General features: G+C 67.2%; 1 protein-coding gene across 3 annotated transcripts in view; it reads left to right on the forward strand.

Annotated features, from left to right (window-relative positions):
- Positions 1–24223, forward strand: part of BRSK2 (BR serine/threonine kinase 2) — a gene marked incomplete at its 5' end in the record, with an annotated part of 64751 nt that extends 40528 nt beyond the window's left edge. The window contains 19 exons of one of the 3 annotated variants that reach the window (XM_082627186.1): positions 1003–1088; positions 3582–3722; positions 4224–4340; positions 5070–5103; positions 5318–5386; positions 5476–5622; positions 6459–6490; positions 6804–6968; positions 7078–7175; positions 7251–7401; positions 9126–9191; positions 11131–11191; positions 11548–12124; positions 12843–12891; positions 16330–16453; positions 17802–17982; positions 18093–18182; positions 20470–20517; positions 21700–24223. In XM_082627186.1, the coding sequence (XP_082483312.1) occupies positions 1003–1088; positions 3582–3722; positions 4224–4340; positions 5070–5103; positions 5318–5386; positions 5476–5622; positions 6459–6490; positions 6804–6968; positions 7078–7175; positions 7251–7401; positions 9126–9191; positions 11131–11191; positions 11548–12124; positions 12843–12891; positions 16330–16453; positions 17802–17982; positions 18093–18182; positions 20470–20517; positions 21700–21923 (2460 nt within the window). In that variant the 3' untranslated portion in view covers positions 21924–24223. The remainder of the gene's footprint in view (positions 1–1002; positions 1089–3581; positions 3723–4223; positions 4341–5069; positions 5104–5317; positions 5387–5475; positions 5623–6458; positions 6491–6803; positions 6969–7077; positions 7176–7250; positions 7402–9125; positions 9192–11130; positions 11192–11547; positions 12125–12842; positions 12892–16329; positions 16454–17801; positions 17983–18092; positions 18183–20469; positions 20518–21699) is intronic. The other 2 variants (XM_082627187.1, XM_082627188.1) reach the window with 2 other exon arrangements.
- Between the last annotated feature and the right edge of the window lie 2959 nt (positions 24224–27182).

The raw sequence follows: 27182 nt of genomic DNA on the forward strand, positions 1-27182 counted from the left end.
CCAGTGGGCGGGGTGGAGCCAGGCTGCAGGCGAGCCAGCCTGGGAAGGGGGGTTCCTGCTGGGTCCTGCTGTCCCATCTGTTGAGAGGGCTGGCTGGCCTCAGTTTCCCCCTTTAGAATCAGGAGGAGACCCCTGTCTCTGAGGGAGAAGAGGAAGTGCCGGGTCCCAGGAGGCCTCGCAGCCCCTCCTCCTCCCCGCTCCCCCCACCTCAGCACCGCCCCCCCAGCCCTGGTGGAGTCTGGTCCCCTTAGGGACTGAAGCAGACCCCACGTGACTGGAGGACTCCTGGGTGGGACCAGACACTCAGCGGGGAGGGGCTGCCCAGGCTGTGTTCCCCATCTGTCTGTGCTCATCTGTCCAAACGGCTGTCAACTCAGCGGGCAGGGCTGAGGGGCAGAGGGGGAGCGGGCCTTGCTCTCCAGGCACACGGGGGCAGCAAAGCAGGAGGGCCGTGGTGGGGGCCGGCCAGTGACACAGTGAGGACCCCTCTGGCCGGGGAGTGGGGGCGGGGGGGACCGGGTGGGCCCAGCTGGGGAACCTTGGGGGATGCGCCACGGGCTGGTTTTAAGGGGAGGTGGTGGTCATTTGGATGGGGTGTGGGCAGTGCTGGTGGCGGCTTGGCAGATTCCCATCCTGCCTTGGCCAGCGCCCGGCTTGGGGGCGGGGTCTTACACGTCAGTTTGGGGCGCTAAGGTCAAGATGCCACAAGATATCTGAGTGGGGAGACAGGAGCTATCTCAGTGGAAGTGGACCTGGGGGTGTAACTGGGCCCCCCCGCCCCGGAGGCCTGGCAGGGACCGAGCGCAGCTGGGGGAGGGGCAGGGAGGCGGCCCAAGGGGTAGAGATGCCAGTGCGAGGCTGGACCTGCCCCAGGGCCCAGTGCTGCCCCCAGGAGCCCAGCATCCCGGGGGCTCTGTGACCCCACAGCCTGGACGGGTGGGTAGGCGGTGCACGGGTGGGGGATGAGCCCAGCCTGCCGTGACGGTGCCCCCTTCCCCGCAGGTGGAGCGGGAGATCGCCATCCTGAAGCTGATCGAGCACCCCCATGTCCTCAAGCTGCATGACGTCTATGAAAACAAAAAATATTTGTAGGTATTGCTGGGTCTGGAGAGCTGGGGGGCAGAGGGGGGGCTGTCCCAGGAGGGGGTCTGAAGGACAGGCCATGGCGGTCACTGCTCCTTGCCCAGGTCCAGGGCTGGTCAGCGGGGACTTGCAGAGCCACTGGCTTGAGGATGGGGCCTTCGTGGGGAGTGGACTTGGGGGGGGGGTCGAGGGGCAGGAGCAGCTCAGGCCCTTTCTCCAGGCCCCAGTGAGCCTCAGGAACCCGCCGCTCTGCCGGGGGCTGCCACGGACCCCTTGCCAAGCCCCTTGGAGCCCCCGTGTGCTCCCTCATGTGGGTGGGGACCCCAGGCCGGCCGACCGCACTGTCGCCACCCAGGCCCCTCACCCAGGCTGCTGTCGGGATGCTGAGCGTGGCTGACCTCCTGTCACCACCGAGGCCACTGAGGCTGGCGGACGTCTCCCCGCGTGGGCAGCCCCCCACGTCCCCCGCTGTGTGGCCTCAGCGAGCTCCCCTGAGGGTGTGGGCGGCCGCTCACAGGGTCCCCTCAGGGGAGTCAGCTCTGCCGCTGCCCCGTGTGTGGCCGTAGGAAAGGCCTGGCTGCGGGGCCGCGTCCCTCAGGGAGGGGTTCTGCCAGAGCGTTCCTTGGGATGGGCAGCTGAGTGCGGGGGTGTGGGCAGGGGGCTGGCCTGGCACGGTCCCCACAGGCCCACTGCCCCAGGGGCCCTCAAGGCCTCGAGCCCAGCCCTGACTGGGTCCCTGATGCAGGCTGGCCTTAGCCCCTGCAGCGCTGTCTTGGGCAGGGGAGGTGGGGGCAGGAAGTGGCCCTGGGGGGAGCAGGGGGCCCGGGTTCGGCCCCAGCCCCTCCGACAAGCAGCGCCCGCTCTCGGGCCTCCCTCTCTTCCTGTGCCAGCCGCGGACCCAGCGCTGCACAAATGCCCAACTCTGAGTGTTTAACTGCAGATGGGATGACAAGAGCCACCCCCCATGGGGGCCCTGAGAAGAGCAGGGCACCGGTTACCACGGGATTGGGGGTGGGAGGCAGGTGGTGGTCCTGGGCCCCCGACACTGGTGAGCTGAAGCCGCCATCGGAACTGCCGTGAGGGCCACAGGCCCACGTGGGGACCCACCTGGCAGTGTTCTGATGACATCCATGAGTTTGGGGTACGGGCGGGTGCTGGGTAGGCCTTGCCCACCTCTGCACACAGGAGACTGGTCACACTGCCTCCTTCTGTTCAGCTACTTGTGGGGGTGCCAGGCAGGGGGAGAGGCTCCCAGGAGGGGCAGGAAGCAGGGAGGGGCCCAGACAGCAGGCCAGGCGGGGGTGCAGCCGAGCAGAGGCGGGGTGACAGGAACAGGATGCCGGGAGCATGGTGGACAGAGGCCGGCCTTGGTGCTGCTGGGCCCAGCGCCCTCCCGGGGGTCCTAAGGCGGCCCAGGGAGCCTGGAGGCAGGGGAGCAGGCAGGGGACCTCTGCCACCGAGGTTGGGGCACCGCTGGGCCTGTGCTGTGGCCTCCCACTCAGGAGAAGGGCAGGTCCCCTGGGACTGGCCCCGCCTCTGCTCGAACCCCACCCAGTGTCCCCACCCTGTGTCTCCAGCCGTTTCCTCCCCCCAACCCCTCCTCTCTGCAGACAGGCTGCCCCCCCACCCGCTGCAGCCCCTCCATTCCTGCAAGACCAGCTCCTGATACCAGCCCCCCGAGGCCCACACCCTCATCCTTGCCAGCCCTGGTCCCGCACGTCTCCTGTCACCCACCTCCCCTCCCCAAGCCACCACAGCCCACCAGAACCACCCCTCCCTGGCTCCCACCAGGGGCTCCTCGGGCCTGTGCTCAACCCTCCAGGCCCAGCTCCCCTGAGGCCTGCAGGCATCCGTGTCCATGTGTCTTGGACCACCCCCCCACCCCACCCTAGGAACCAGCCCCTCAGGTTCCACCCCAGGGAGGCTCAGCTTGGACACAACCCACTGCTCACCGCAGAGGGGCGTGGGGTCCCCATGGAACCCGGGGCACCATGGGAAGCCCACCCCTCCAGCAGCTCACCCCTACCCTTTGGCATCACCCCAGCAGTGTTGAGCCAAGCTGGGGGCATTCACCACCTGCCTTCTGGCCACACCCACCCAGTCCCTCGTCCCACCCCTGCCCCCATATCTTCCGAGACCAGCTGTGCCCTGTCCCCCACCCATGCCTTTTTGAGGTCCGCCCTGCTGGCCAGGGCTCCCTGAGGGCCTGAGTGGCTGATGTGTCCCCACCTCCTCTGGGAGCCCAGCCCGGGGTGGCCAGGGAGGGCCTGGAAGGGCCAAGCCTCAGGCTCGCAAGAAGGTAGCAACTGCGGTGCCCCTCTCGCCTTGGGGCACAAGGTGGCCCTGCTCCTCTGAACCTGCTTCCCTGGAGGCGGGTGAGGGTGCCCAGTGCCGGGACGTGGTGGAGGATGGCGCTGGGATGGGGTGGTGGTCCACCGCCTCTGGCCAGCGGTGCCCTGGCTGGGTGCGCCCACCCGACGCCCGCCCGTCCCCCGCAGATACCTGGTGCTAGAACACGTGTCTGGTGGGGAGCTCTTCGACTACCTTGTCAAGAAGGGGAGGCTGACCCCCAAAGAGGCTAGAAAGTTCTTCCGGCAGATCATCTCTGCGCTAGACTTCTGCCACAGTCACTCCATATGGTGCGTCCCCCGCCCCTCCAGGTGCCCTGTCCCCCACCAGGTAGCCCCCGTCCCTGCAGGTGTGCCTCCCCCCACTCTTGCACTCCCCCCGTTCCCCCTGGATCAGGCAGTATATCCTCTACTGGCCTCCCAGCCCAGGGGCATCAGAAAGGTTTCTGCCAGGTGCCCACCCAAGTCTCCTTGGTTTTTTCAGGGGTCCTGGGGTCACGGCACCCTCGGTCTGGGGGCCCCAGGTTGGCCTCGGCCCAGAGTAGGTGTGGTGGGGGAAGCAGCGAAGGGGAACGGGTCCCCAGGGAGCAAAGCCGAGTTTGCCCGTTGCTGGCAGAGTCCCTGTCCTTCCCTCCGGCCACCCTGAAGCCGTCCGCCCCGTAGGAGACTTCCGATTGGCTGCTGGTGACATCACCAGGCAGCGCTGCCGTTGGCCTCATGTTGTGAGGGCGGGGTTTCGGGAGGGGCGGCAGCTCCCACCCCTGTCAGCCTCAGTCCCGCCTTCCTTCCCAGCCACAGGGATCTGAAACCAGAAAACCTTCTGCTGGACGAGAAGAATAACATCAGGATCGCAGACTTCGGCATGGCGTCGCTGCAGGTTGGCGACAGCCTGCTGGAGACTAGCTGCGGGTGAGCTGTGCCCTGGACCGGCTGCCGGTTCTCCATAGGCCAGGAACAGTGGCCAGGGGCTGCTGCCCCGCCCACAGCCTGGCCCCGCGGCTGCCCAGCCAGGTGGCCCCGCAGCCCCAGGGCCCCCCAGCACCCCACAGCCTGGGCTGGAGGCAGGGCCCCGGCTCTGCTCCTGGCACCGTCTCCCCAGTGCAGTGAGGGGCTGCAGGCGACCCGCCTGGCCCATTACATCCCTCGGCTCTGTGGCCAGGCTCGGAAAGGCCGGTCTTGCCCTGGGAGCTCCCTGCCCTGCTTGGGAGTGAGGGTGGCATGCCAGCTTCCTGGCTCCATGCACTCTCATGGGGGTGCTGAGGCTGGAACCCTGGACGTGCCTCACGGTCCAGCCTCTGGTGACCATCTCCTTGGGCAGGGCAGGTGGGCAGACAGCCTGGAGCAGAGTGGGCCCCTAGGTCCCAGGCCTGGGCCTCCCCCAGGAGCATGCAGGGGGGGTGATTAGGTTGTGAGGGAATCGGCACCAAAGCCCTGAGGCCTCCTGGTGGGCCTGAGCATCCCACAGTGGGGCATCCGTCCCAGGCAGAGTTTGCGGTTGGGGGGGGGGAGCGGGGAGGGCCCCTCCCTCCGTCTCCACCTGCTGCGGCCCTGGGGACAGTCCAGAAGCCCAGGGGGCGGGACGGCTGCGTGCACAGTGGGTCCTGAGTCTCCTGCCCTGATTGCTGCCTTTGCCTTCAGGTCCCCCCACTATGCCTGCCCGGAGGTGATCCGGGTAAGTAGCCAACCCACCACGCGCCCCCACCTGGTCCCTGTCCCGCCTAGGGGGCCTCCCTGCCCCGGAGATCGTGGACCCCCAGGCCGGGGCCTGGCCGCCTGTCCTTGGCGGCGCCCACGGGGCCAGCTCCTCCCAGACGCTCCCCTTGGGCCCCTCGGTCCCCGCAAAGACCCCGGCCCTGCGCCCGCACCAACCCCAGTGCTGTCCGCAGGGAGAGAAGTACGATGGCCGCAAGGCAGACGTGTGGAGCTGCGGCGTGATTCTGTTCGCCCTGCTTGTGGTGAGACTTCCCCCGCCCCCGCCCCCATCCCGCCCCCATCCCGCCCCCGCCGTCGGTCCGCCCCCGCGGTGACCCGGTCCCGCCGGCAGGGGGCGCTGCCCTTCGACGACGACAACCTGCGGCAGCTGCTGGAGAAGGTGAAGCGGGGCGTGTTCCACATGCCGCACTTCATCCCGCCCGACTGCCAGAGCCTGCTGCGCGGCATGATCGAGGTGGACGCCACGCGGCGCCTCACGGTGCGTCCTCCTCCCCCAGAGCTCGTCCCTGGGCGCACAGGCACGGGGCGGAGGCCGCGGGCGCGCGAGGGCACAGGCATGGGCGCGTGCCCGGCGTGACCGTGCGCAGGTGGTGGGTGCGCGCGCCCGGGGCCGTCCGCGCGCGAGCGCGGTCCAGGAGCGCGGAGCCTCTCCGGCTGTCCGGGGCCTGTCCTGTACGCGCGAATAGTTCCTCATGACCGACTCCAGTGGCCAGGGGGTGGCCAGGGTCTGAGGGAAGCCCCCGCCAGCGTCTCTGGCCTCTTCTGGGCTCGGCTCGTGCCGGGGAAGGGGCAGCAGGACTGCCCAAGAGGCCGCCCTCCCCAAGCAAGCCCCCCAGGTCAGGGTGGAGGGTGGGGCTAGCCCCGAGCCTCCTGCTCACACCTGCACCCAGCCCCTCCGGCACAGGTGGGCTGAGCCCTGGCTGCTTCCCTCTGCTGTCCTCCCTCAGGCCTCCCGCCCTGAGCCTCGGGGGCTCCTGCTTCCCACCCCCCACCCGCTCCCTCGGCCGTGCCTGCAGCCCCCACTCTCCCCAGCGCTCTGCTGTCTCTAGGGTGGCGTTTTCTCTTCCACTTGAGATAGGCAGGGTCAGAGGTGCTAGCCTGGAGCCCCGCGCTCTCCCCACTCTCCATGCTCCCCCAACCCCTCCCCCTCCCCCAGGCTCCCCCTGCCCCTCTGGGTCCTCCTCCTCCCCTCCTCCCCTCCCCCATTCTCCTGCTCTCTCCACACTCAGGCCCCCGCCTCCCCGCTCCTTCTGGCCTCCTAACGTGGTCTGTGCACCTTCCTCGTACTAACTCCCTGTTTCTCTTTCCTTGTAGCTAGAGCACATTCAGAAACACATTTGGTATATGTAAGTAGCTTTTTCTCCCCTCATCGCCTGCTTTTCCTGCTGCTGTGGCCTGGAGGGCCTGCTAGGGAAGGCGGGGGGCGGGGGGGGGCAGGGGGCCCAGCGCAGGCTTGCCTCCAGCCTCGGGACACCCGGCCAGCTCTCGGGGGCCCCTGGGCCGGCCTGCGCTGGGCACATGCAAGACGCAGGAGGTGTGCAGGGGCTGGGCACAGGGAGAGCAGCAGGATTCGGGGCCCCAGGAAGGGGAGGGGCGGGGGAAGCCTCGGGCTGGGCCAGAGGTGAGTGACTGGTGGCGGTGGTGCCCTGTCACCCACAGAGGAGGCAAGAACGAGCCTGAGCCGGAGCAGCCCATCCCCCGCAAGGTGCAGATCCGCTCGCTGCCCAGCCTGGAGGACATCGACCCCGACGTGCTGGACAGCATGCACTCGCTGGGCTGCTTCCGGGACCGCAACAAGCTGCTGCAGGACCTGCTGTCCGAGGAGTGCGTCTGGGAGCCGCGCCGGGGCGGGGCCGTGGTGGAGTCTGTGGGTGGGAACACCGCCCTCCGGGAACCCGCATCCACCCTTCCTGGCGCCTCTCGCCCGCTGCAGGGAAAACCAGGAGAAGATGATTTATTTCCTCCTCCTGGACCGGAAAGAAAGGTATCCGAGCCACGAGGACGAGGACCTGCCGCCCAGGAACGAGATAGGTACAAGGTCTCAGGGTGGCCTGGCCCATGCTGCCCCCTCCAGGCTGCCTGGCCCTGACCCCCATCTGCACGCAGACCCTCCCCGGAAGCGCGTGGACTCCCCAATGCTGAACCGGCACGGCAAGCGGCGGCCTGAGCGCAAGTCCATGGAGGTGCTGAGCGTGACGGACGGCGGCTCCCCGGTGCCTGCGCGGCGGGCCATCGAGATGGCCCAGCACGGCCAGAGGTGCGTGCCTTCTGGGAGGATCCAGCGTTCTGCCTCCTGGTGCTCCGGCCCAGTCAGCGACGGGGCCCCTCACGGGCTGTGCTGGGCCTGGCCTGGCTCTTCTCTGCGCCCCTGGCCCTGGGGCTGGGCTAAGGCCACTGGGCAGGGCTTGACTGCATGGGCTGCACTGGCTGCATTGAGCTGAGCTGGGCTAGGCTGCCCTGGGCAGGGCAGATCTGGACTGGGCTGGACTGAGCTGAAGTAGGTTGATCTGGGCTGGGCTGGGCTGGACTGAGCTGGGCTGGACTGGCTGAGCTGAGCTGGACTGGAGTACACTGGGCTGGGCTGGACTGAGCTGGGCAGGGCTTTGCTTTGTTGGCCTGGGTTAAACTGGGCTGGGTCAGGCCATCCTGGACAGGACTGGGCTGGGCTGGGCTGGAGTAGATTAGACTGAGCAGATCTAAGCTGAGTTTAGCTGAGCTGGACTTAAGTGGGCTGAGCTGGGCTTCTCAGAGATCAAGCTGTGTTCAGAGCTGCAGCCCAGTAGGCTTATCCCTGATTGATGCTGAGCCCACGTTTGGGTCACCTGTGGCAGTGCAGGGGTCAGGGACGTGGAATTTGGGGGCAGGGCGGTAGGTGAGGAGCAGGTCTGGGCATCCAAACAGAGCGCCCCCTGGAGGAGGGAAGGGTGTCCAGGTCCTGCAGAGCCTCTGCTGATTCGGGGCTGGCTTGGCGAGACCAAGCTTTCCTGCCCAGGCAGGGGCTTCAGCCATCTGGGGACAGCCCCTTCGGCCAGGCCTCCGAGGACCCGCAGGGCTACTGGGCCACCATCAGGATTCAACTGGCTGCTCAGCTCACAGGCCACAGCCCCATGGTGGTGCCAGGCCCTCCCCGGGGAAGCAGGCTGGCTCAGCCTCTGACCTGGGCTCCTGGCCTCTGGGGCTTCCTTCCAGGCCGCGTGGCCCACCCGCTGCGGGCTCGTGCACTGGGTGGGGGGACGAGCAGCAGGAAGGTCCCTGCTGGCCGCGGTCCTGCCCTGATTGTGCCTTGTGTCCCGCTCGCTGGGAGTGCACCTCTCCCGGCGGGGCCCCAGGGAAACGGCCCCCTCCAGCGGCCCAGGTGAGAGGTCACCTCTCCCCAGCCCACCTTTCCCGAGCCTTGTCCTGGCTTCCGGTCCAACACCTGCAGGGCAGCTTGAAGGCTCGCCAGCCCTCCCCGCACCAGCCACCCACACACCCGCACACCGCAGCTGCCTGGGGCAGGCGCAGGCGCAGGGGCAGGGGCTGGGCGTGGGAGGCCCCCCGTCGTGGCTTCTGCTTTGCCTTCCAGGCCTGGACACCTCGGGAGCTGGGGGTGCCCGGGGGTGGTGGGGTGGGGTCAGGTGTGAGCCGTCCTTTCCCTGGCACTTCCCCACCCGCTGCTGCTTCTCAGGCTCTATCCTCTCTGGCTTGGCCACTCGTTACCACAACAGGCCACACCCGCTGGGGCTGGAGGGGTCCCGGGGCTGGCGGCAGTGCTAGGCATCCTCCAAGCCCTGGCCAGGCCACTCTGCCGAACAAGTCACTGGGGCCGGGTGTGCTACGGCCCTGGTGCTCTCCTGCCTGACCCCCCCCTCACGTCTGTGCGCCCTGGCCTGGGGCCAGGTGGGTGGTGCCCAGCTCGGAGCTGTGTGGAGGTCTGGCCTCCTGGACCGCCTGGTGGGGCTGCGTCAGTAACTCTGTTTTCTCGCTTTGTTCCCGCTGTAGTAAAGCAATGTTCAGTAAAAGCCTGGATATCGCTGAAGCCCACCCCCAATACAGCAAAGAAGACAGGTATACACCCTGCCCACCCATCCCCCGCCCCCCAGCCCCAAAGACAGCGGCGGGCCTGGTGGCAGGGCTGGGCCTGAGGTGCATCTGGCCCTCTCCCCTTTGGCAAGGGAACCTTCCAGCGAGCCGGGGAAGGGCCCGGGTCAGGCTAGGCTGAGGCCCAGGAGGAGGAGCGGGGCTGCTGGGACGAGGCCCACGGCCGGCCCCGAGAGGGGCCGGGAGACCCAGAGACTCTCCCTGCCCTGGGCCCCTGGGCTGCAGGCCGTGAGGTCCCTTCCGGCCGGCCCTCGCCTTGTGGTCAGTGGGCCTCCGTGGCCCTCGTTAAGCTCCCCTCCCCCATCCCACGCTGGCTCATGTCCCGTAAGGGCCGGAGTAGACGTGGCAGCCCCAGGCGGCTGCAGGCTCCCTAGGAAGGGGCAGGAGGTGTGCGGTCCCAGGGGTCTCTGCACAGGGTCTGGCCTTCCGGAGCCCCCAGCCCCGCCCCTGCAGGGCTTCCTGCCTGGCGGTGACAGTGGCGGGGCCTCGCTCGCCCCCGGGCCCCCTCTGACTCCCCCTGCACCTGCCCTGCTCCGCGCCCTGGCTGCTCTCGTGCTGGCGCCGTCCTTCCGCAGCTCAGTTTCCAGGGACCGCCTGGTTAGACAGGAGGGCGTGCACGCGGCTCCCCTCTCTCTCCCGCTGCTGCTTCTCCGCTTTCCTCGTGCCGAGCAGCAAGCTCATGGCTGGCTTGTGGCTGCTGGGGTGGGCACCAGCTGGCACCGACCAGCCCCCCAGCCCCGTTCTCAGCATCTGGAAGCTTCAGGCCCGGGCCTGGCTCCGAGTGCAGTCCTGGGCTCGGGCAGGCTGGGTCGGGGGTGCCAAGAGCAGGGTCAGCGCTGCCCCCGGCTCCGGGCTGTGTCAGCTCGCGGGGCGGGAGTCGGAGGGTCATCGCCACGGGGCCCCAGTCCACAGGTGCCGGGGGACCGGCCAGCGTGGGCTTAGCTCCGGCCCGAGGCCCAGGGGCCAGTTGCGGGGTGGGCGGTGTGGCCGCGCTGGCGGGTGGGCGGTGTGGACACCCTTCACTCTTCTGTCCTCCTCTTCCTGTGGCTGCCTCGACCCCTCCGGTTTCCTTGCTCTAAGGATGGCAGGTGCTGGTGCCCAGGGGTGAGCGGGCGTTTCCTTTCCCTCGAGGCCACGCGGGGTGGTGGGGCGAGGCCCCGCAGGCCTGGCCCCGCCCCGCCCCGAGAGGTGTCCAGTTCCTGCCCTGAGGGGGCGGCGGCTGCACGCGTGTCTCCGCTGGGCACGCTGCGCTGGTGGCCTCTCTCCGGCCAGGCCTAGGCCAGGTCTGCAGGCCAGATGGGGCCGGGGTGGGCTGAGTCCGCGTCCCTGCTGACGCCCGTCCCAGGTGCTCGTGGTGTGAGCAAGGGGAGGGCCGCGAGCGTGGAGGGGCTGGGCTGGTGCCAGCTGGTGGCGCCCACGGCCGGGTGTGAGGCGCCGGGCCGAGTGCAGGACTCGGGGCCTGTGACAGCTCAGCCTCGGGCTTCAGCTGGGCTGCCTCAGGGCACCGGGGCTGGCGTCGGCTCACGGGAAGCCCTGTGTCCTCTCATCCTGGGCCCCGAGAGATCCTTGCCGAGGGCTTCTCCGTGCCATCCTGGACCTGGGGCCTCAGGCCTTGGACATAGGGCACCTTCTGCGTGGGGGAAGAGGAGTCTCACGGTCTCCAGCTGCACCACTGGGGCTCTGATGGGACCCCCAAGGGGCGGTGGGCTCTCCTGGGCCTGGTGAGAGGCGGGGTGGGGACAGCAGGACAGCCCCAGGCACGGCCAGGTGTGCTGCAGACTGGGGCAGCCTCGGGGCTCTCAACCAGGGCCCCAGGCCTCCTGGAGGGTCCACCTGAGGGGAGAGAGAAGCCGAGAGCCGGAGGCCCCTTCCTGGTCTGAGCCGCCCTCTGCACCTGTGTCCCCAGGTCTAGGTCCATCAGCGGCGCTTCCTCAGGCCTCTCCACCAGCCCACTCAGCAGCCCCCGGGTAAGTGACCCCGCCCCAGCTCTGTCGCCAGCGTGCACCCGGGTTGGGGGTGGCTCGGTGGGGCCCCCCAACCCCGCCTGCTGCTGGGGCCGCCCGCGTGGTGGCAGCTGCTGCTCTGTGGGCTTCGGCTGCCTTCGCTAACTGCACGTTTTTTGTTTTGTTTTGTTTGTTTTCTCGTGTGTTCTTTTCTTTTGTGGCGAATGCTCCCACCCCCATGCCTGCCTGCCCCCCACCGGTCCTGCCTTGGGGTCCCCGGGTGCTGTGTGTGCATGCGGGGCGGGCGGGGCACGCACTGGGGCCGCGTGGCTCTCGGGGGCCCGCGCGCTCTCCCTCCCGCCCTCGGCGCTGCCCTGTAGCCTGCTAGGAAGTTTGTCTTGCCTCCCCCGCCCCCCGAGCTCCCCTTTGTGGCCTGCCCCCCGGCCACCTCCGTGGAGCCCGAAGCTGGCCGGAGTGCCTCGCGGCCCGGACACGTCCTCCCTCCACAGGCCGCCCCGCGGCCCAACCCCAAGACCCAGACCTTGCCGAGCAAGGCCAAGCTGACCGACAAGCCGCTGCAGGGCACCAAGTCCAACCCACTCCCGGCTGGCACCCAGGCCCGGCCCCTTGTTGTGGGAGGCCTCAGCCCCCAGCTGGCCCTGACCCCGGGCTCACCCACCCTGCCGGCCCCTGCCCGGCTCCCACCCACCGGGACTGAAGCAAACACCAAATCTGTCCCCACCATACAGGTGACCCCTCACCCCTCTCCGAGGGGCAGTCCCCTCCCTACCCCCAAGGGGACGCCTGTGCACACGCCCAAGGAGAGCCCAGCCGGCACGCCCAACCCCACGCCACCGTCCAGCCCCAGCGTGGGAGGGGTGCCCTGGAGGACACGGCTCAACTCCATCAAGAACAGCTTCCTGGGGTCACCCCGCTTCCACCGCCGGAAACTGCAAGGTGAGTGTGGCGGGACACGTGGAGTGGGCGGGGCTCGGGGGGGCTGGTGGCGGGGGTCCAGGGGATCACTGACCGTCCTGGTGAGCGGGGCAGGCAGGAGCCAGCTTCAGAGGGTCTTCCCCTCCCCCTTGGTGGTTTATCCTCCCGAAAGTGCTGGCGGGAGGTACCCCCAGTGTCCACGTGTCCCCAAGCCTGTGTGTCAAGGACACACACCCGGTGGGTGCGGCCTGGGGACCCCTCCGGGCTCCATTGTTTCCCTTTGGCCCAGTGGCCTGCGCAGGCCAGGCTGCCTGAGCCCCACAGAGGAGAGCGGGCCAGTGGGCGGGCATGGGTGGGTGTGGTGAGGAAGCCCACGGGGCCGGGGCAGTGGTAGGCAGCCTGCCCCTGTGTGCTGGGTGCCGAGGGTCAACTGGTACCTCCAGGCCACCAGGCCCCACCAGCCACCCAGTGTGGTCGACAGGCGGTGCCGTCTATCCCGGGACAGCAGGGCTGGTTGGAGGCCAGAGACGGTGAGGCCCGGTTTCAGCACCAGAAGGCAGGACAGCTCCCTGTGGCCCGAGGCTCCTGCGGTCGCGGCGGGCAGGAGCCGGGAGCTGACCCGTGCCCATGGGCGCTGGAGACAGTGCCGTGGCTCCCAAGACCCCACCCGCGGCGCAGGCGCCCTGCTGGGGGAAGGGTGGAGTGGTCACCAGGCTCTCCCTGTCCTTCCTGTGTGCAGTTCCGACGCCCGAGGAGATGTCCAACCTGACCCCGGAGTCGTCCCCAGAGTAAGTGGCCCTGCCCGAGGTCAAGTGACCTGCCGCCGCCTTCTTAGTGCGTGGGGGTCTGTGACGGACCCTCCCATGTATCAGGCCGGGGGATCCACTGAGGGCTTTGGGGCCCCTCAGTGCTGGGGTCTCTGTGTCTCCACCTTGAATGCCAGGCCAGGGGGGCAGGACCTGGGCGGTGAGGGAGCTGCTCTTCCCAGATGTGCTCAGAAGCCACAGCCTGGGGGTGCCTGGGACTGGGGGTGGCAGGGGAGAGCACAGCCACGCCTCAGGGTGACCGTCTACACCTGCTGAGAGCCCTGGCCTCCACATGGGGGAGTGTGTGGGTCCCCAGCCCTTGGTGACCGGGGATGCGGTGCCTGCAGGGGGGGCCTCCACCAGGGAGGGGCGCTGGGCAGTGCTGACTGGGGCTTCCCAGGGTGAGCCCAGCCTAGAGTGTGGCCGGACACCTGGTGGCTCCTAGGGATGGAGGGTCTCAGGGAGGAGGTGAGGAGGAGGGATGGCCGGCGGGAACACGTGTCCAGGGCCGGGTGGCCTTGGCCAAGGTCAGGACAGGTCAAGCCCCCGGCTCACCGTCCTGCAAGGGCAGGAAGCAGGGCCTTGAGGCGACGGGGGGGCAGCACTGCAGCCCAGCCAGATGTCTGGACGCGAGTCCATGTGTCTGGGGTGAAGACCCCAGAGAGGTGCCAGCCTTCGCTCCCCACCACCTCGTGTGAATGTGAAGTGCGGAGTGGGCACAGGGCAGGGCCCTGTTGTGGCCTCACCGGCAGCCTTCGGCTCGGCAGGAGAAGCTGCCGTTACCCTGTCATCGTGACCCCGCGTGGGGCCTGTGGACGCAGCGGGAGCGGGCGGGGGCCGAGCTGGAGGACAGCCAGTCTGAAGTGTGGGGTTTCGGCATCTCCGTGAGCCACCGTTGGTCTCCCTTCGGTCACGGTTTCCTGCTGTCGTCAGAAGCTCTCGCAACCATATTTGTAACAGAATTGTTAGGTTTATCGGAAAACTCAAAAAAAAAAAAAAGCCACCCAGAGCAGCTGACACCGCCGTGCAGGTGGCCTGCAGCCTCCCCTGCCCATTCTCGAGTCCTGGAGGCCTCGTCCCCCTCCCGAGGGCCCTGGCCAGCGTCGCCGCCCGGTGCATGTGGCTGACGGGAAGGAGCAGACGGGTGGCCCTGGAGGGCCGCTGCACCCCCAGCACCCACTCCTCCCGAGGACGTCCCCTCCACCAGCGGCCAGCAGCCTCGTGTCCATGGAGCGTGTGCATCCACGTGTTCCAGAACCGGCCCGTGCGATCGTGGGGCTGGCGAGTCTGGGGACTGAAGGCTTCGCAGGCGGGAATCCGGGCGGCTTCTCCATCTCAGTGCTGAGAATGCCTTCCCCTCCAGGAGCCTCAGCCTTTGCTCTCAGGACCTTCCGCCGAGAGGACAAGGCCCGCCACGTCCAGAGTCTGCTCGTCACCGTGTCTCAAAGTTGCTCTCAAGAAGCACACCCAACCTTTTACCAAACGGGCCCAGTTGACGCCCAGACTTAATTACCTGTCACAGGCCTTCCCGGCTCGTCCAGGCTGCTTGCCAACCAGGCACCAAAGTACAACACGGAGCTTTCCTGTTGCTCTGTGTCTGCATCGAGGGAGGAGGGGCAGCAGCCCCCACCGTGGGCTTCAGAACCGCCTCCCGGCCCACGTCCTGGGCTCAGGCCCCAGTGTGGTGCTGGGGTGAGCAGCGCGGGCGGCCTGCACCCCAGAGCTCTGAGCACGCCCGCGGCCACAGAGACGGCAGGATGTGGGGAAGGAGGTGAAGGTGGCCAAGGACGGCGTGGCGCCGGGACGGAGGTGTCCCCGCGGCTCTGCCTCCGTCAGGTCTGTGCGGCTCCAGCCGCAGGAGCGGACGGCTTCTGGCGGCAAGCTGCCTGCTGCCGCCACATCGCCACGGGCTGGAGAGCCGGCTCTGGAAACAGGCAGGAAAAGGGAAGGCGCACAGCAGGAAACAGCAGCCGAGCCTCAGACCCCCACGGCTCACGCTGCCAGCGCCGCCGGAGCAAGACACTGGGCCCGAGCGGGCCTGCGCTGGCCCCAGTGTAGCCTGAGTTGGGCGCGTCTGCCAGTGGGGCCCTGGCCGTGTCCGCGCTACAGCTGCCTGGGTGAGCGTGATAGTCAGCCGTCGCTCCCAATGGCACGTGGCTTGGGGTCAGGCCCCGTGCACGGCCCAGCTGGGCCCTGCTTCAGGGTGTCAGCCAGCGGTGGTCATCTCAAGGCCCAGCTGGGGCAGGATCCTCTGCTGAGCTCGTGGGGTCGCGGGCAGGATTCAGGGTCTTGGCCACGTGGGCCTCACTGTCACATCCGTCCGTCCCCGCTGTGTCCGTCGGCTTCGTCAAAAAGAGGTGGAGACCCGCTCGCCAGACGGAACTCCAGCCTTTTAGAGGCTGAGCTCGCACGTGGCCCCCGTCACCTTCTCCCCTGCCTCCCGTTCTCCTGGTCAGGAGCAAGTCCCGGGCCTCGTCCACACGAGTGAGGGGCCCGCACAGGCTGAACCCCGGAGGCAGGATGGTGGGGCTGGCAAGGGGTCTCCCCCATACTGGTGTGCGCCCTAGGGCAGGGCCCCGCTGCAGAGAAGGGGGCCCCAGAAGCAGGGCAGAGTGACCAGACCGGAGGATGACGGCGTGGAGGGCAGGGAGGCGCACACGTGATGCCTGTGAGATGAGGGGTCTCGTGCGGGAGGGCACTGCCAGCCTTGGGGCCCCTGGCGTGGCCCCTGCCCTGCCCCGTACAGCAGCTGGGCCCCCAGGGGTCGAAGCGACCACTGTGTTCCACAGAGTGACCTGGGCTGGGGCAGCGGGGCTGCAGGTGGCCAGGTGGCTACCAGTCCCCAAGGACAGAGGGTGGTCCGCTGGGGGAGGGGCAGGTAGCACCCGGGGCCCCCAGCCCCGGTCCTCTGCACCATGTCACCCCTGTCTCTCCTGTACATACCTGTGCAGGGGTCCCCGGCCTGCCGCCCGCCCCCAACTCCTGCCCCCCACATAGCCCCAGGCGGGGCACTTCTCTCCAGGAAGCTGCAGGATCGCGGCTTAGCGAGTTACCCCGAAACATGGTGGCTTCAACAGAGAGGAGCAAGGCTGGGGGTCAGGGTGGGCTCAAGGGCAGGGCACCCTACCCCCACCCTCCTTTCTTTCCTGGTGGGGTTCCGGTGGGCGCAGCCCAGGCCCGAGCAGGCAGGGGTGTTTGGGGTGAGGTGTGAGGCCGAGGGCTCTGCGATTCGCATGAGGGCTGTCGGGTGAGGGTCAGGGCAGGGCGGAGGGTGGTCAGGGTCAGGATGGCGGGTCAGGGTGGGGAGTCAGGGCCAGGGCAGGGTCTGGCTGGGACAGCAAGCTGGCCCGCAGCCCAGAGGGGAGGCTCGGGGCTCGGCTGGCATGCCCTGACCTGCCCAGCCCTCCGCCCCGCCCCCAGGCTCGCCAAAAGGTCCTGGTTTGGGAACTTCATCAGCCTGGAGAAGGAGGAACAGGTCTTCGCGGTCATCAAGGATAAGCCGCTGAGCTCCATCAAAGCCGACATCGTCCACGCCTTCCTGTCGGTGAGCCTCGCGCCGTGCGAGGGCAGCAGGCACACTGTGGCCGGGAGACGCGGGCTGTGCACAGGCCCGGGGCGGGGGCGGGCCTCGGGGGGCGCCTCGCTGAGACGGGGGTGAAGCACGGGCGGCTGCGAGGCGGCTCTGAGGAGGGAACTTGAGGCCTTGACACAGAGGGGAGGGGCCTCTGCTGGGTCTGGTGGGTGCGCCTGCGGCCTCAAGAATGGCCCCGGGGGGCGGGCTCCGTGTCCTGTGTGCCCCTGCCCACTCCCACATGCTGCCGGCCTCCTGCAGTCCCTGGCCTCCCACTGGTGGCTTTTGAGGTGGGCTGTGCTTGGGCCTTGGGTGGGTTCCATCTATCTTTGCTGGGATCTTTGGGCGCGTGGGGCAGAAAACCCTGAAGAGTGTCTTCCAGAGTCACTCGTGTCAGGAGGCCTCACCCGCCCTGCCCTGCATGGGGCCTGCCTTGTGCTGGGCCCCCCGGGATCACAGGTTTGGGGTTCTTCGGCATCCCCACAGCCCAAGCCCGGGCTCCCGCCTTGGTATGGGCGGGGCCTGCCGGGGTGGCAGCCTCAGCCCCCCCCCCCCACACACTTGGCCACCCTGCCTTCCTGGGCGCAGCCAGGTTTCCATTAGGGCTTGGGGCACAGCGTGGCACTCCTCCCAGAAGTCTCCAGGAACGGGAGAGCTCAGCACCAGGCGGGGACTTCGGCCTCGTGCCAGGTGTGGGCACCCTGGCCCCACTGAGTCCCCCCGAGCTCCGCCACTGCAGCCTCTTCTCCTCCGGGCCCCGGGTCTTGGGCCTTCCCTGGAGCCCCCCAGGCCTCTCCTGGGACACCAAGATTTCCCCCGTGACGTGGACTCAGCCCCTTGTAGCCGGCGAGCCAGCACTGTGCTCTCCCAAGCAACAGAGCCCTGTCCTGGGGGCGACCCCTCTGAGGCAAGGCCGCCTCCTGGGTTCGTTTTGCCGGACATTTCCCTGGCCACCGTGCAGCCCAATCACGCAGAGGCCCCTCGCCTGCGCCCGGGGCCGCAGACCCCGGAGCCAGCAGAGCAGCGGGCGCTGTCGTCAGCGGTGCCGGGGGCCTTGACCCCGGGGGCTCTGTCTCAATACGGGGCACGGGCTCTAGCCCCGGGCCTCCAGCTGCCCGCTGGCCTCCCCGCCCGCCGCTGAGAGCCCTGCTTTCTGCTGCTGTGTCGCGATCCATCTGCGACCCGTGTGGAGCTCTGTCCGGCTGAGGCTCTTGGGGAGCCAGTGCCGCTGGGGCCTCTGGCGGCGGCTGGCTCCCTTCCCTCGGGGGTTTCCTCTGGCGACTCCAGACGAGGCCACGCTCACGCCACCCACTGCCCGCAGATCCCCAGCCTCAGCCACAGCGTCATCTCCCAGACGAGCTTCCGGGCCGAGCACAAGGCGACGGGGGGCCCGGCGGTGTTCCAGAAGCCGGTCAAGTTCCAGGTGGACATCACCTACACCGAGGGCGGGGCAGCGCAGAAGGAGAACGGCGTCTACTCCGTCACGTTCACGCTCCTGTCAGGTGAGCTGCTGGCAGAGGCCGAGGGCGGGGGCTCCCGGGGGCGGGGGCTCCTGGGGGCGGGGCTCCGGGCCAGCCCTGCCCCTGCCTCACCCACCCCCCATCACCCCCAGGCCCGAGCCGCCGCTTCAAGAGGGTCGTGGAGACCATTCAGACCCAGCTGCTGAGCACACACGAGCAGCCTTCTGCCCAGCACTTGTCAGGTGAGGGAGGGGCTCAGCTCGGGCCGCCCTGAGGGCTGGCGATGGGGTGCGGCCCCTCCGCGGGCACCCCCGGGAGCAGGGCCCTCCCGGCGCAGTAGCCGGCCGTCTCTGCACACCAAGGGGGGTAGGCCCAGCACGCCACACTGAAAGGCGCCTCTTGTCCACTGTAGACCCCCCCCCGCCAGCTCCGGGACTAAGCTGGGGTGCTGGGCTTAAGGGCCAGAAGGTGGCCACCAGCTACGAGAGTAGCCTCTGACGCTGGCAGGTAAGGTGTCCAGCCCCGCCGCTGGGGCAGGGAGGGGCTGCGGGCAGGTCCTCTGCGAGAGCCAGACTGGCCCCGAGGAGGCACCCTGTGCCCACCCACGTGTCCAGCGGCCACCTCCCGGCCCTGGACAGGCCCCGCAGGCCCAGCACCCAGCCGAACGGCTGGACACAGGGGCAGCCAGGCCAGTGAGAGCAGGCTCTGGGAGGGCAGTGACCAAGGTGCTGCCGGGAGCCCTGCCGCCCTCAAGGGTCCCCCATGTAGCACTCTCCAGGGCTGTGGGCCTGGTACCCACACTGGCTGGCACGTGAGGGGCTGTCTGCCACCCACCCTCCCCGTGGTGGGCAGGACACAGGGGCCCTGAGGTCCAGTCAAAGCAGGGGCTCCCCAGCTGGGCCTAGAGGGGGCCACACAGCAGCAGGTCTGCCCAGGCCTGCAGGCGCCAGGGGCCCGGGGGCCTGAGGGTCTGTGCCACTTGGCACCTGGCGGGGAGCGGCTGCAGCCCTGTGGGTGTGGGTGAGCCCCGGGGGCACGTGCATGAGCTGTCAGGGAGGGCGAGCGGCGCGCGTGCGCTGAGCGGGAGCTGCCAGCTCGCCACGAGACCCGTGTCGGGGTGTGGGGGTCTGGGGAGCACAGGGTCCAGCCCAGCTCCACCTCTCAGAGCCCTCTGTGGCCAGCTGTCTGTGCTTCTGTGTAGGGTCCTAGAGGCCAGACCGGCCCCACCGTCCACCCCGCCCCTGCCATCCTCATTCCATCGTCTGTGTTTCACCTGCCCCCCTTTTCTCCCCCAGCGTGTGCCTCACTGCCCTACTGGTGGGTTGGGGCTGGAGGGGCCCCGACACCCTGGCCCTGGGAGCCAGGCTGGCCTGGGGGCCGGTGCCTTTAAGGCCTCCACGTCGGAGCAGGGCAGTGCTCAGAGGGGAAAACCGAGGCTGGGGAAGGACAGAGCTTGTCCAGGGAGGCAAGCAAGGGGCCTGGTGTGCCGCCCAGGGGACAGCCGTGCCTGCACCCACCGCCCAGCGCCATGGTCCCTCTTTGCTCCTGGCCAGGCAGAGTCCCACCCTAAGGAGTACCATTCTGTCTGTCGGCGAACGTGCCCTGCTCTAGGTCCCAGGCCCAGCAGGAAGCAGGATGGACACGGCCCTTCTGCAGGGCCCCATCCCCGTTTTAGCCCTGGGCCCAAACCCACGTCCCTGGAGACTGTTGGGTGCCTGCCCTGGGCCAAGCCCGTCTCCCCTGCCTTCCTTCAGGGAGCCCTGGGCCTAGGGAGCCCACTCCGGGACCCCAGCCCATCCCTTGGCCCCGTCCCCAGGCCTCCCCGAGGGGTCAGCCTTTCCCAACACCCTCCGCCCCATACTGGACACTCTTGTCCAGCAAGCTCAGTCCTACAGCCACTGGAGGAGGGGGCAGAAGCTGGGGCCCCTCGGGCACCAGGCCGAGAGAGCTGGTGGCCACTCCAATAGGGCCCCTACCCAGCCCAGGGAGGGGAGGCCCCAGTGAGGGCCGTGAGGCAGCCGCCCTCCACCCCAGGCTCTGCTGCCTTCCCTACGCCCAGCCCTAACACTGCCCAGCCCAGCAGAGAGTGGGAGGGGGTCAGGGAAGGGGGTGCCACCGTGAGTCGAGGGGTGAATGGGAGCCTTGCGGCCACGTGAGTCACAGAGCGGCAGGGTGAGGACACGGAGGTGGCCAGTGTAGACCACAGCCAGAGACCTGGACCTCTCAGCTCCAAAGCGTGTGTGCTGGGCCCAGAGGGCAGAAGGGAGGGGGGGCCAGGCAGGGCCCTCCAGTGCCCAGGAGAGGGGCCCCACTCCAGGCTGGCCCTCTGCTGAGCCCCTCCTCTCTGAGCCCCCCACTCCAGGCTCTACCCACCTGAGCCCCACCCCTTGGCCACAGCCCCTCAACCCCACTCCAGGCTCCGCCCCTCCCCCAGGGCCTGGCCCAAGGCTGCAGGCAGCATCCAGCTTGAGGTCTGAGCTGGAAGCCTTTTTCACACGTCTCCCCCCCTCTCTCCGTTCTGTGCTCCAGACACCACTAACTGTATGGAAATGATGACGGGGAGGCTTTCCAAATGTGGTAAGAACCCCTCACGCTCACCTGGGCCCCCCCAGCCTGTCACCCCCACCGCTCACCCCTGCACCCCCTGCAGCCTGCTCCTGGCCGGGTGCTGCCCCACCACCCCCGGGGCTGTCCTGGGATCCCTGTGTACACGAGGGGCCCGGACATGCACATGTGGCCTTGTTGGCCCCCAAGGCGCCCAGCTGTGCCCAGCCCCCCAGCCCCTGCCACGAGCAGCGTCGGTCACCCTCCAGGGTGGGCACAGGCCTCGCCCTAGGATCAGGGCAGGCCACGGAGGGACCCCAAGGCTCAGAGCATGAAGGGGTGCCCAGGCCCCAAGGCCAGCAAGGGTCCCATGTCTGGGCCCTGGCCGGGGGTCAGGGTGGCGTCAGGCCCTCTCTGCCCACTGGAGGGGGGCGGGGAGTGGCTCCTGCCCAGGCCCTGAGCTGCCTGGCCGCAGGTGTGCCGGCCGCCCTGCCGCAGCCGGCGGGGAGAGGGCCCTGCCCATTCTTGCTCAGGTGGGGGCCAGGTTTAGGAGGTAGAACTGAGGTGACCCCAGTCGCGCACCTGGACTGTGAGCACAGGGCCCCCGGGTAGGGCGGGGCCCTGCTTCTGTTCCCTCCTCCTTGCCCTCTGAACATGCCCTCTGGGACCAGGGCCCCCACTGTGGCTGCCTGCCCAGCCCCCCTACACCCAAGCTCCATGCCTGTCCACCCACCCATCCATCCGTCTGTCCGCTGCTGACCTCTGTGTCCACGCTGTGCCACCCGGGCTGGCTGGGGGCCGGGCTCCAGGCCTCCTGGGAGGAGTGTGGCAGGCCGGCTGGCTCCAGCCTCCCCGGCTGCCAGCCCCAGGGTCCTGCTCGGCCCCGGCCTTTACGCGTATGTCTCCAGAGCTGGGCCGGCCCGCTGGCCAGGCTGCAGGGCTGACTGGGAGGCCGAGGCTGAGGTGGAGGGAGGGCCGGTCCTTCGGGAGGCCTGGCGAGGGAGGAGGGTGCCCACCGGCCCCAGGTTCCGCCCCGCAGCCCAGAGGCCTCGAGCCCCCACCGGCCCCCTGCCCTGCTTGCTGCCGCGGCCCCGCTCACCCGCTCGGACCCCCTCACAGGCCTGTCGTTCATTCGTCTGTTGTTCTCTCTCTTCCCTCCCTCCCTCCTTTTCTCTCTTTTCTTTTTTTCTTTTGTCTTCTGTTCTGTGCACCCAGGCAGCCCATTGAGTAACTTCTTTGACGTAATTAAACAACTTTTTTCAGACGAGAAGAACGGGCAGGCGGCCCAGGCCCCCAGCACGCCCGCCAAGCGGAGTGCCCACGGCCCACTCGGGGACTCCGCGGCCGCTGGCCCCGGCCCTGGAGGGGACGCCGAGTACCCAGCGGGCAAGGACACGGCCAGGACGGGGCCGCCCGCCGCCCGCCGAGAGCAGCCTTAGACACATAGCCCCCTCCCCCTGCACGGCCCCGACAGTGGCCCCCAGGCCGCCTCGCCGCCCGCTCGCCCGCCCGCCGCCCGCCCGGTGTGGACCCGGGGCCGCGCCCGTCTGTCCGTCTAGACTGTTGCGAAGCCGGGGAGGAAAGGAAAGGGGGCACCGGGGGCCACAGCCGCGGCTGGGCCGTCCGCGCCCGCTCTCTCTTTCTCTCGCTGTCTCTCTCTCTGCCTGTCTCTGACAACGCCACTGTTTCCGCTCTGATACCAGGAATTATCCCGAAAAGTTAACATGTCATCTCCACGAGGCCGTCCTCCGTGCTCTGCACCGGACACCGGCTGACCGAAGGCAGCTGCCGTGGACCTGCCCTCTCTCCTCTCCTGCTGCTGCCGCCCACTGGGCAGTGAGGTCCTGCCCGCCCGCCAGCTCTGCCCAGTTTCAGCTCCGCATGGCCACGGGGAGGAGGACCCGGCCCCGAGGGGAAGCCGCCTCGGGCCCACCCGACTGGACGCGCGGCGACCAGTGCCCCCGGCGGGTCCGGCCGGCCTCTGGGGCAGGCCCAAGGGGGCGAAGCAGCCGTCTGGCCCGGCCGCCACGGCCTCTCCTCGGCACGTCCCCTCCTTGCTGCTCCCTCCTCGTCCACGTCCATGCACCTCAGCGCCGCCCACCTGCCTCGCCGCATCCCACCCCCCAGCTCCCCGGGGCTGCAGGTGGAAAGCAACCCCGGGGGCCCCGCAGCACCTGCCCACCTGCCCACCCGCCCACCCGCCCGCCCCAGGGCAGGCCGAGATCAGTATCATTTACTTGCTGTTTTAACTTACTGAGTTTCTTTACTTCTCCGTTCAGGGAAGGGGCAGCAGCAGCGCCGTCCTGCCGTCTGTCTGTCTGTGTGTGTGTCTTGGGCAGGGTGGGGTCTGGGCCAAGGTGCCCCGTGGACAGAGCGGTCGGGGTGCTGGGGCCGCGGGGGCAGCCGGCCGATGCAGCGCCGGCAAGCTACTGTAAACTTTAAAGAATTCCTGCAAGATATTTTTATAAACTTTTTTTCTTGGTTGTTTTTGGAGAAGGGCGTTGGCCGGGGGGACCACGGGGCAGGGCTAGGCTTTGAGTTCGGTTCTTTCTATACACACGCATATAAATATATTTAGAGAACGGCGCGGTTCACTCCGTCCCCGGTTCTGTGCCGTTACCGTGGAGAAGCGACTCCAGTCCTGTGGGGGCCGGGCATGGCCAGGGCCCGTCCGCCAGGCCCGGGCTGGGGGCCATCTTGGTTTTGTGTCCGAGTGTGGGGCGGGAGGAAGGCCCGAGCCGGCTGCCTATACACAACATGCAAGATGGCAGGGCCACTGCAGGGTTTTTTTTTTACTAAAATGACAAAAAGTTAAAACAAAAAGCAACAAAGGACAGAGAGAACGGGAGCAGCGTCCTCGGCAGCGTGTCCTCTGTCCCCGGAGGGGCCGCGAGGCACGTGTGGCTGCACGCCCTCGCTGTGACGAGTCCACTTCGCGTCCGGCGTCTCTCCCGCCCCCCCTGCTGTCTCTCCCGTCGTGGATAGATTTTAATGCTTCTGTTCCCTTGACCCCCTACCACAGGCTGGGATTTCAATACACAACAAAAAATGAAACACCTCTAACGGCAAAAGCCGTGGTACAAGCGGGAGGGCTTCTCCGGAGACGGAGGACCAGAAAGCAATACCTCTCGTTAGCCTTCCTCTTTTGTACTCCGGACGCACACAGACGTCACGGCAACGGACAAGCCCCGCCCCGTGTATCCCCTGTCAAGTAACTGTGAGCAACGTTAGTTCCGAACAATAAATTCCTTCAGCAAAGACACCCACGCCGGTCTCCATGCGGGCGGGCGGGCGGGCGGGTGGGCGGGGATGTGGGACCACCTGGGACCGACCCTGCCAGGTGTGCGTGGTGCTACTTCCGCCCCAGCCAGAGGACAGGCCCTGTGCCGCGGGTCTGTGCGGGCATCACATGGGCTGGGCCAGGTGGGAAGCAGAGAGCACAGGGAAGCACCACCAGAGGCTGACGCAGAGCTCTGCTGGGGATGGGGTGCCTGGCGTGTACGGCCCCCTGCCCGGTCGCTGAGGCCTCACCCCAAGACCAGCACCTGCGCTTCTTCCTGGAGGACGAACCTTCTTTCCACTCCTTCCACGGGAAGAGGCAGATGGGGAGCGTGGCCCAGCCCTGCAAGTGATGGGCCAAGGCTGGTGGGCAGCCCCTGGGGATGGCGGCTCGCAGGGCAGTGTGGTCGCAGCCATGCCCACCACGCCCGCCAGCCAGGGACGGAGGCACCATGACCACGCACCAGGGAGCCACCCCCTCTGCTGCTGCAGCGTCAAGGACAGGTCCAGCCTCCCGAGCGCCACGGACCACCCAGGCCCACGTCTCGAGGGCAGCACCTGGGAGTCACCGTACAGCCTTGAGGAGGGACGAGGAGCAGCCCGACGAGGGGTCCCAGCAGAGACCACAATGCCCTTGGAGGCCTCCCCGAGCCTCTCACGCATGCACCTTCTCCCCGACGTGTGGAGGGGATCAGGTGTGGCCTGGCCACTCTGCAGCCAGCTGTCTACACCACTGCAGCACTCCCAACCTCGGGGCTGCGTGGTTCTCTGTGGTGGGGACCGTCCTGCCCATGGGAGAATGTCAGCATCATCCCTGGCCTCTACCCACTAGATGCCAGTAGCAGCCTCCCAGCCCCATGTGACAAACTGTTCCCAACCTTGCCATCCGCCCCTGAGGGCGGACAGAATCAGCCCTAAAGGGTTCACGCTCTTGCCTCCCCCACCCCCTTGCTGGAGAGCGCCAGGAGCGTGCCATGCTTCACTGGCTTAGTTGTGAGCTCGGGGGCTCTGCTGGAAGGGCACAAGGCCCAGGACACAAAGGAGGGCTGCTAACGTGGAGCTGGTGCCCTCTTTTGCCCAGCCCCGGACACAGCACCCCACCTTTGAGGGAGGCCTCAGAAGGTACTCTGGGACCAGGTTCTGTTGCTATCTCTGGACTGCACGGTGTCCCATTAACTTTAGCTTAAAAACCAAGTTGAAGGAGGGGATTTGGTTGCTACGTCTCGGCAGGGAACGTGGTTATGTGGCTCCTGGCCAGCCACCAGAGTTTCCCTGACCTGTGGTTCTGCATGTGCTTTACTGAAAGGGCAGCTGACACACACAGGCCTCCTCCTCTTGTCCCACTTGGCCCTCTCAATGTTTGCAGTCTGATGTGTCAACCTTAGTGGGCACATGATGGAGTCCCCAAAAGAAAATACCACAGTGCACCCAGCAGACGGCCAGCTTTCCGTATGCCCACCACCGCACTCCTGTAGTGGGAAGGGGCCACTTTCCTGCAATCCCACTTCTGAAACCAAAGCAAGCTCAAAAACTGTTAGTGTCAGTATTTACTAATATAAAATAAAAACCAACACAGAAGGACTTACCATGTGCCAGACACCTTCTGGGCACTTTACACTGAGCATTAAGCCAAATGGTCCTCACACCATTGCTATGAAGTAGAAGTTTAAATGGGTACTTGTGAAAACCAAAAAGGATGTGGTGGTGGGTCCAGCACCTGGTGAGAGGATGACTTCTCAGGCCCCACTCTCAGGTAGCCAGCCCGACTGGCCTGGGAGCTGGGTTCCTGGTGAACAAACAACGTGGTGTGCTCGCCACAGCAATCATGGATGGGGGTGGGGGGAGACCGTCTGACCCGTGTCCCCACAGGGGCTCTGAGTGCTACCGGGTGGCAGAGCCAGAGTGGGCGGGGGCACACACGAGCGAGGGGATGTGTAAGCAGCAGCCCGGCCCTCATTCTGCTCTGCCAGGAGCCTGCCCTAGACTCTGTCCATGCTCTCCGTTGACGGGTAGGGCAGAGGACCCCCCAGGCTCCTAGGCTGTGAGATGGAGCGGTTCCTGGTGTTCTGAGGCCGCTTCAGGGAGGGTGCTGCAGCAGCCAGGGAGCACGCTGCGGGAGGTGGGCTGGCCCTCGTCCCGCCCTGCCCTCTCCCCGTGGGTCAGTGCCCACTCCTCCTGCCCTCACCCCAGGCCACCAGGTCCACTCCAGTCCCCGTCACACTTTCCCTTTCCTGGGCCCACGCCACTCCCCACCACCAGCCCAGGTCCTCGGTGTGACTCAGCAAGGGGTGGAGGTCAGCAGGGAGCAGACAGTGGCCAGGACCAGGAGGAGAGAAAACCTGTGTGAGCTTCCAGGCAGGGAAGTCTGCGGAGGAGGAGGGCAGCAGAGACAGACACACACAAGGGAGGGGAGCCAAGTGCCGGCCCTGGGGCCCCAGGTGGGGTTATGGGGTCTGTGCTGTTAGTCACAAGCCCAAGCACTGCTGTCTGTCACACTCATCCTTGGAGTCAGGCCCTGGGTGAAGTGGATCATCTCTGTGGGCCCTCAAAATGACCCTATGAGAGTTCCATGGCCCATCTCACGGATGTATGAGTTTCCTATTGCTGCTGTAACAAGTTACCAAAAACCAAGTGGCTTAAAACCACACAAATGTGCCATCTTAAGATCTGGAGGTCAAGAACTGGGTCTCACTGAAATGGGTCTCACTGGCTATAATCAAGGTGCCGGCAGGGCTGCGTTCCTTCTGGAGGCGCTGGGGGAAATCCATTTCCTTGTCTTTTCCAGCTTCTCGAGGCCGCCTGCGCCCCTGGCTCGCAGCCCCTTCCCCGGTCTTCAAAGCCACGTCAGACGGAGCCCTTCTCACACTGCCATCTCTCTGCTCCTCCCTCTTCTGCCGCCCCCCTTCCAGTTTTGAGGAATCTGGTGATTATACTGGGCCCAGATAATCTCTCCATCTCAAGTTCGGCTGATTAGTGACCTTAATTCCACCTGCAGCTTTACTTCCCCTTTGCTATGGAAGGTAACATGTTGACAGTTTCCAGGCATTAGGGTGTGGACTCTTTTTCTTTTGGGTGGGGGAGGTGGGCATTATCCTGCCTACCGCAGCCTGCCCTCTAGCAAGTCCCACATCTACCTCACGTGTAAAACACACCCCATTCCTGAGGTCTCCAAAAGTCTCAACCCATTACGGTTTCAAGTCAAACCCCAGATCTCATCTAAATCATCTGAATCAGGTAAAAGTGAGACTGAGTACGACCCATCCTAGCACAAAATTCCTTTCCATATTGAACCTGTGAACCTAGGAAAGTTATCTACTTCCAAAATACAATGGTAGAACAGGCATAAGATGCCAGGTACAGATAGTTCCATCCAAAAGGAGAAAATGGAAGGTGGTGGACAATTTCAGAATCCAGCTGGG

This window comes from Mesoplodon mirus (genome assembly GCF_964341445.2).
Source record: "Mesoplodon mirus genome assembly, chromosome: 7".
NCBI classification, from domain to species: domain Eukaryota; kingdom Metazoa; phylum Chordata; class Mammalia; order Artiodactyla; family Ziphiidae; genus Mesoplodon; species Mesoplodon mirus.